Consider the following 8,725-nt stretch of genomic DNA (forward strand, 5'->3'; position numbering starts at 1 on the left):
TGACCGCAGGCGGTTTTAGTGTGTTGTGCAAAGTAGGTGGGTAAAGGTTTCGCAAGGACAGGTCAAGTGAACCTTATTTAAACGTACCATGCATATATAGGCTGAATATTCCAAGTAAAATGCACCTTTAGACTGAGTGTTCTAGCCCCACGGTTATTACATTTGKATGTATTGTACTTTTTGTGCACAAATTAATTGCATGACTGCTGAAATGATCGAGTGGGCACGTGCCCTTAAAGAGTAGGAGTAGTAGTAGGCTGGATCACRGATCCTTTAGGACATATTAGGCTTGTATTTTCACTGTTTAATATTGCTGTTTTATTCTGGTACATATTTGGTGGGAGAGTTGGTGTGGATAGTGTGTAGGCTATATTCTGCGTTTCCACTAACTCTCCAAACATGTACGCATGAGGAGAAAACATTTCCCTTGGGACCACTTTATGGTCATTTTAATATAAATGTAGTTKATTGATTCAAGGTTTGTAATTAAAATCATTAGAACTACTCCTGCAGGTCGCTCACTCACAGCCTGACCMTTCAAATCAGATTTTGTGACTGGGCGCACGAACGAGAAATCGTGCGTCTAAGGTCTCCATGTCCAATGTCCGAAACCTCTTTCTAGGATTTGGGGCTCCAGCGTCAGATGCATGAGGGGAACTCAATAGGCTCTCCCTGTCCCTGGTCGTATGTGAAAGAGAGACAGGAGGACACCGGATCGAGCGGTGCGCTTTACCGACAGGCGGTGATGTCATGCGCCATTCTGATACCTCATCGCCTATACGGTTACTGGCCGGTAATTTATTCATTTACATTTGCTAATTTTCCTTACAAGTTTACGTACSGACATGGGTTGGCTGCAGGGGCAAGCCTTCTCATTGTCCCAGGGRGATAGTCGTAATTTGTTTTGGCTAATCCGGTGTCGAACAGAAACGGATTAGAGATGCTCCGTTGCCACGGAAGAAACGGTTGTGTGTTACTTGTTGGGTTTAATCATATAGCAAATTGTGTAGACATATCATATGCAGTTCTAGATAATAGGCTAACTGCATTAATTTTCTGACTTCAGTGTACAGTATTATGATTACATGACATTTTGAACATGGTCCTGAAACTTCTGGTCGCAGGGGGTTCCGATAGCCGCTGTCGGTGGTGCTAAATCATATTTCAATGTTATTGGCGCTATTTTATGTTTGTTTGCACTGGCTTTTTCCTCGTGACAGTGTAACTATATCGCCAAATGGTGCCCCATACCAAAAGTCAATGACTAAATCAGACAGCTCTGCCTGACATGGTTATAGTAGCCTAAGTCAATGGCAGTTAGTGTTCCCGTTTTGTGGGTGTATGGTTTAAAAAGTTGCACGAGATGTTGTTTCATGGTTCGTTTCTCCGTTTTAATGTGACTCTTCAAACATACATCAGGGGCTGATGTTATATAGTATGCCTACTGATGGTTTGTCGGGACTGATGGTTTATACGGTTGTGGCTAGATGGAGTACAGCTTCAATGCTAGTGGTTGTGGCTAGATGGAGTACAGCTTCATCTAGTTGTAGCGTCGGGGATCACAGTTGTTGACAAGTAGCATTTTAGCTAAGCCTAACCCACACCCTTTAATGACGTTCATTCTCCTAACCTGATGCATTCATTATCCTAACCTGCTGCGTTAGTTCTCCTAKCCTCCTACGCGAAGTCACTTCTTTCCGTAGTTGGGTTAGGTTTAGCTAAAATGTTACAGTTGTCAATGAATCATCAGTCRCGACAAACCATCAGTATCACAGTACCTGTTCAGGAGAGTGTAACATTACAGTTAACGTTCAGATAGAAATGTAACCTATCGAGGGAATCGCATCAGCTTTCATGATTATTATATTAATTAAATTATATTTCACTACCCTGAATACACCTCAGTACGCACCTCTGGCTCTATTTAGGGGAAACGCTGCCCTGGGAAGATGACTCACTGTCTTTGGGTTTGCCACCATCTAGTGGACTCATAACGCCAACGCATGGACTATACTCCCATGTGGGGCTGCTAAGTAATGTCAGTAGGCCAACTGTAATACCGCACATCAAGCCATAGAGACGCATTTGATGATGGGCTTTATACATACATTTGATTGACTAAAAACATTATAAAACATATTGAAGCATGTGTTTTGTCCATATATACTGTATGTATGCAGACTCTAAGGCAATGGTTCCTAACTTTTTTCGGTTAATGTACCACTAACTGCATTTAGCTCTGCCCGTAGTACCCCTGGAGTACCCCCTCATGTGCATTTTACCAGTAGGCCTATGGTCTGATGAGTCTTCTCAAGTACCCCCTGTAGATAGGCCAAGTACCCCCAGGGGTCCTAGTACCCCTGGTTGGGAACCACTGCTCTACAGTTCTGTATCAAACATAATTGGAATCACTTGAACCCCCAATCCTTGTCTCTAGTCTAGGATAGGATGTAAATTATAGATGAATCTATTGTTTAAGTAGAACATTTATGTTACCTATTTTCATATGAGGGCGGAAAAACTAAATTGGTGCTTCACCATGCTGTTATTTATTTGATTGACTTTTATTGTCCTTCTCTCTCTCTGTCTTTCTCTCGCTCTCTCTTTCTCTCTCTCTCTCTCACACCTCGGTTTGTGTGTGCCTGAGCGCCTTTGTGCGTAAACTTGTACTTGCACAATGATCATCGTGTTTTTTTTATCAGCAAAACATGACAAATAGACTATGTGTTATGAATTATTATGTATAATTTATAGCGAATAAAATGGCAGGCGTTTTCTCAATTACAGTTCATATAAACCGGTTCCTTTTATGGGTGTGAAGTTAAACTAATYGCATCTGAACTCAGATAAACACATTTGATTAATTAAATAGGAAATAATACAAAGACCTTTTATTCCAAAAGAATATTGATTATTTTTTATCGTCCTTTCCTGAAAAGTGCATCATAGATTTTACAGTAAGCAAAATTCATATAAGACATGAACACATCTGCGCTACATTCACAATCATCATTTTGGACAGTGTGCCGCACAGGAGGAAACTTCTTGCAAGCAAATGTATAAAAAGTATTTATATTCAGATGAAATGGGGAGGTCTTGGGCAATATTGTTCCTTCAGGTGAGTTCTTGGTCAGTTGCTCTTTACTGCTTAACCAATACAGCGAACTCTGCAAAAGAAAGATACAAACATTAACCCTTTCCAGTGTCTTATAACATTAATTTACTTTCATATCTTAGGCCTAAAATATAGATTGACACCAGATCATAAACATCATTATTAATATTCAAGCAGTGGTGGAAAAAGTACCCAATTGTCATACTTGAGTAAAAGTACAGATACCTTAATAGAAAGTTACTCAAGTAAAAGTGAAAGTCACCCAGTAAAATACTACTTGAGTGAAAGTCTAAAAGTATTTGGTTCTAAATATACTTAAATATCAAAAGTAAATGGAATTTGTAAAATATACTTAAGTACCAAAAGTAAAAGTATAAATCATTTCAAATTCCTTATATTAAGCAAAGCAGATGGTACCATGTTCTTGTATTTAAAATGTACAGACAGCCAGGGGTACACTCCAACACTCAGACATCAATTTTACAAAATATGAATTTGTGTTTAGTGAGTCTGCCAGATCAGAGGCCGTAGTGATGACCATGTATTCTCTTGATAAGTGTGTAAATTGGACAATTGTCCTGTCCTGCTAAGCACTCAACATGTAACGAGTTATTTTGGGTGTCAGGGAAAATGTATGGAGTAAAAAGTACATTATTTTCTTTAGGAATGTAGTGAAGTAAAAGTAAAAGTAAAGTAAATAGTAAAGTAAAGTACAGATACCCCCAAAAAACTACTTAGTAGTACTTTAAAGTTGTTTTACTTAAGTACTTTACACCACTGTATGCAAGTGACATTGGTTTACGCATTGATTATCCCATGTATGCTATGTTTCTTACCATCAATTCCAATCATGCCATCACCATCGGCATCACCAGCCTTGAGGAAAGCCTTTGTCTCTGCATCGGTAAGTACCCTGGCCTTGGGGCAAAAGTTCTGAAGGAACAGCCTAGAGAAAGAGAAACAAATATTCGTTTAGTTTCATTTGAATGTATGCAGACCAATGCACCAATGCGCACTGCCTTTTAGAATAGCATGCGCACCGATACAATTGGGTAAAGTGGACAGTCTCCTGCATTGATTTAATCAATTGTCTGTTATTTGTACTGTAATGGTGCATGGCTCTTACTTCAGCTCCTCCACCTCAATAAAGCCACTTGCATCCTGGTCAATGACCTTGAAAGCCTTCTTGACGTCGTCGGCGGACTTCGAGGCAAAGCCAATCGTATGGAAGAAGGTCTTGAAGTTGAAGGAGTCGGCGGCTGTAACGCAAATATGAAGGATATATGCCTAATGTGTAACCTGCGAGTAACACACAATGCAACTACAGTCTAGAGAGGTAATCGTGTGTTCATATTGCTAATTTCACATTTATCATACAACATAATTGGGTTGAAAGGGCTTTTTAGGTGGAGGGGGAAGTAAACAAACTAGGGCCTACCTTTGCACGCTTCCAATGCGGTTTTGATGTCAGCCTCCTTGCACAGATGGGCACAGGCCATTTTGAGCTGAATGTTGAAAAAAGGGAGAAATTGTTACTTTAATACAACTTTGATTTAGCATGCAACGTTCGGTATTGAGCATTGCATTTAATCTACAACATGTTTTGAGAGGTTATTACCAGGTAAGTASTAAACTATGATTATATTGTGCAATACCAGGGCACAAAAATAATGATTACAAATATTAACAAATCACCAAACACTCAGACTTRCTACCAAACAAAATTTCAGCACGACTCAACCCATCTTATTTCATTTCAAATAGATAATCCACTTCATTACGCAGGATGTCAAACAAATATTTCAAACCGACCAGCCACTGTTTACCAGCATTTGGCTGCATCCGTGTGATTATAACGCAATGAGACAGATCAAATCAAATGTGTCAAGCTGCCTTAAATGTGTCTGTCTCAACCAATGGGTGTAATTTGGGAATTCATATCAAATCCAATTGAAACGTTTTTAGTGGTTCCCAAAAGGAAAGCCCTGATAGTTAAGGCAGCCCACTGCACATGTGGGTATTTGATAAGATGTTGATGTTGCATTCCAAACGTTCCATCTGAGTAACTGATTTGCAATTGTCCAAATCCATCCCGCTCCGGGGTGCGTCCAAATAAAGCCAAAAATACAGAAACAAAATCTCAGCCTTTGGGTGTTTTGGATGACACAACGGCTTGCAGTCCCACGTAAATTGTAAAGTGCGCATATGATAAAATGTACAGCAAAAGCCTGGATGCTGTTGCAATTTTCTGGATCCTGGGTTCCTGTACTTCCTTCGCACCGCACTGAAACTCACCTCTGGACGTCTTTGGCGAACGGTTGAAAGAGAAGACTTCAGGCGACTGCAGCGAGTGATGTTCCCATCGATACTGCTGACCTTATATACTTTCACTCAACCGAAATTCGAGGCATAATGTAACCGACACCGGAGGGGGTGGGGGGTGGTCCACTGGCAAGAGATCCGATCTATTTTAAGTTTCTTAAATGAAGATGCTTAAAAGGTGCGTTTGAAAAAAGTCCATAATATCCCCCATTGCTAAGAATATCTTCTGCTGAGTGATAGGGATGGAATCGACGGTTGCTAAAAAGATTCCGACCGTTTATATTGAGAGGTTCGTTTAGCCTATGGATATCAACGCGGTCATTGGTGAGGTTTCTAAGGAGGGTGTTAGTCTTCGTGTAATATGCTGGACTTGAGAGGTCTGTTTAAAACGATTTTGTGTTACTCTGAATGTCTTTGTAAGAGATTCCAGTCATTCATTGCATTAAGGTGAAATATTGGATGTGCGTAAACCGCGTTGGTTTAGAGACAATATGATGCTTTTATGATTTTATATTTTCATATTATAAGATATGAGGCTACACTAAACTTTTTATATTTTACATGAGAGCAATTTACTTGCAACATTCTTATGATTGCCTAAGATTTTATCATGCAATTCTCGTGAAAGCAAATTTACGTATGATCCAATAATCTTCCACATTCATTGGTGTATCCCGGACTAATGTACATAGCCAAAAAGTGTCTTGCCGCTTCTGTAAGCCTATAAAGGTAATGCGATCATGTGAGTAGCCTACAGTAAGTTGTACTATACTTAATGTCTAGCCTATACTGCACGCTCAAGTCCTTTGCATTTGTATCTTTTTGTTACCCTTTATATCGCTCAGAGTACTTGAAAATAAAGGAAAATATGACCCAAAACAAACGTCGACATACTGTTTATTACTTTCACATGGTTTGGCTATTGGATAGAAAGCAATGCACCATTCCACCATAATGTTTAATTGTTCATTACGCAATTTTACAGCAAATGTATGTTAAAGTTTATAGCGAACATTGTGTTTTTTCTGCAGGTGCATCACTGTCCTATCTCTGACTGGAGGTGGGCGGGGATAAACTATCACGACACCGATTTTTCTGTCTGGAAAATGAATTGATTGCGGCACGCTTATGTCGCAAAAGTGTTGCGTGTTGTATTACGGATACATTTCTTTAGTGGGTAGTTACTATGTTGCACTAATGGGGTCAGTGATACACTGATTGGCTGAACACAGTCTGTGTACATGTTTTGACTGTTAAATGAGAGGATATGGAATTAATTATCTCAGATAAGCTATAATAGGACAATTGTTAGTTAGCTACTTTCAATKATTTACTGTAAGTAACTTTGAAGTATATGTAAAATAAACAACCTACAAATACATTGCAAGATGTGCCACAAGTTTTCACAGATTATGCAGATAAACACAATCTGACATGACTGAAAATACCACCATCTCCTTAAGTATTTATAAGGGAACCCCACACACTGGTTACACTGTATTTAACATGTATTTAAAATGTCCCGCTGACTCAACATAATGACACAAGGCTATTCTTGGCCATTCTGTTGCAGTGTCAGTTTTCTCCAGCACTTTGTCCCGTTCACCAAAGAGGAAGTGGCACCCAGAGAGGGAGAATCCATGAGGGGGCAGCAGGCGGGCAGACCTGCAAGGCTCTATCAGAGTAATGTGAAATATATCCCCTGCAAATCCCTTAGGAAGTATACCAGTGAGGCCCAAGGACTTCCCCCACACTAGAAGCATGCCAGGACCTGGTCCAAATCCTACAGGACTCCACTCTCCGATCTGGGCATTATCAAAACAGGTGCATGTCTCTCTCTCCCCTCGTAACCCCTCACACTAGCAATGACCTCATAGATAAACACACAGGATACATTTGAAATCTCCTCAAATGTTCCCCAAAACCCTGAGTCCCAGATCTGTTTGTACTGTCTTGGTGTGATAGTGACATAGGAGTTCACAAGACAGCACATACAGTATAAATCTGGAACTCAGCCTTATTTCTCACCACATTGGTTTCCAAAGCATCAAGAGGCTAAGCTGGAAAGACAATGTTTACACCAAAATAGTATTTATTACTGGGTTTTCACTATTCCTCGAAAGTGTAGATACGATTGTACAATTTGCACAAGCCATTTTCAGATCATTATRACACATCCAAATAACATTAACAATACACTATAAGGACATTGTGCTCCATGTTGAGAAATATAGTCAGCAGGCAGTTGATAAATTAAAATATAAATGTAGCTGAAAGTTAGTGATTCTTGCTAGGAGTTCTGGTTCCGTGAAAAGCGGTGGATCTTGGTCAATGGACAATTATGCATTTACAAGGGCAGAACTCTGTGAACAGTGGATAGAGTAAATTATCATTAGTATGTGCAAATATGTTCAACCAAGATTTGACTTATAGTTCATGTTTGAATAATAGCGATGCAGTCAACGAATGCAAAATCAGTGGTCACCTGCTGCAGTAATACTGAAAAAAGACAGAAACCTCTTGCTCTTAATACACACAAGGCAGTCAATGTAGAAATCTCCTCTAGTGTTGTTTTTTCTTGTTAACGTCATGTGGTCAGTAAAACTCTGGGTCCTAAGCTATATGTCAATTTATATTGTTACCAGTACACAACATATATCCCTGCAGTGTCCCTCAACCATGAATGAGGCTGGGGGTTAAAGTTCACCCGTCATTCATCGTGCATCACGACATCCTCGCACCCAGCTACAGGAAAACCTTGGTCGCTTTTGTCTGTGAGTACTCTGGGCCGACGAAGAGAAGTTCTGGGCGGAATCAGCCTGAGGAGAGAGAGATGAATGGAGGGAGGGATGTTGGTTTAGGTGTAAGTTATAAACAGACCAGTATCTACTGTGTCAGCTGGCTGATTGTTACTTGTGTATGCAACTTGGGCGAGCATTTCAACCAACTTTTGCTTGGTGATGACTGTTCCCAATTCGACAATAGCACGAGGGCGTTTGTTAAACTTATGGGTCTAAGTTGCACAGGGTGGTTGTTTGGAAATTTAAAAAAAGGGTTCATTATTACATTTTTTTTTTTGGCTTAAAGGTTCAGATGTGTAAGACTTTTGCCAATTTTTTAGATTTTCTCATAGCATGTCATTGGGACTCAGGAATCAGCGTTGCGTTGTGATTGTCTGGATAATGGAAGATTTGAAATAAAAGGATGGCGGCAATGTTTGAATTTCTTTATGAGAAACGTGAGTTTAATTTAAACATATCAATACATTCTAGCTGGGTGGGACGCCAG

The 8,725-nt window shown here is 39.8% G+C and overlaps 1 protein-coding gene across 1 annotated transcript; it reads right to left on the reverse strand.

Annotated features, from left to right (window-relative positions):
• Positions 1-2,876: 2,876 nt before the first annotated feature.
• Positions 2,877-5,497, reverse strand: LOC112079629 (parvalbumin beta 1). Its single transcript, XM_024145524.2, has 5 exons — positions 5,411-5,497; positions 4,554-4,620; positions 4,242-4,374; positions 3,952-4,061; positions 2,877-3,167 (listed from the first exon to the last, which is right to left on the reverse strand). The coding sequence occupies exons 2-5, from the start codon at positions 4,612-4,614 to the stop codon at positions 3,142-3,144; spliced, it is 330 nt and encodes a 109-aa protein (XP_024001292.1). The 5' UTR covers positions 4,615-4,620; positions 5,411-5,497; the 3' UTR covers positions 2,877-3,141.
• Between the last annotated feature and the right edge of the window lie 3,228 nt (positions 5,498-8,725).

The sequence above is a fragment of the Salvelinus sp. IW2-2015 genome, unplaced genomic scaffold, assembly GCF_002910315.2.
Source record: "Salvelinus sp. IW2-2015 unplaced genomic scaffold, ASM291031v2 Un_scaffold8755, whole genome shotgun sequence".
In the NCBI taxonomy this organism is placed as follows: Eukaryota; Metazoa; Chordata; class Actinopteri; order Salmoniformes; family Salmonidae; genus Salvelinus; species Salvelinus sp. IW2-2015.

Bases quoted from the DNA above. Each gene is read 5' to 3' on its own strand.
- LOC112079629 (XM_024145524.2), bottom strand. From the start codon at position 4,614: ATGGCCTGTGCCCATCTGTGCAAGGAGGCTGACATCAAAACCGCATTG. The intron at 4,375-4,553 runs GTAGGCCCTAGT...TTTGCGTTACAG, and splicing joins CGCATTGGAAGCGTGCAAAG to CCGCCGACTCCTTCAACTTC. The intron at 3,168-3,951 runs GTAAGAAACATA...TTTCTTTTGCAG, and splicing joins TGGCATGATTGGAATTGATG to AGTTCGCTGTATTGGTTAAG.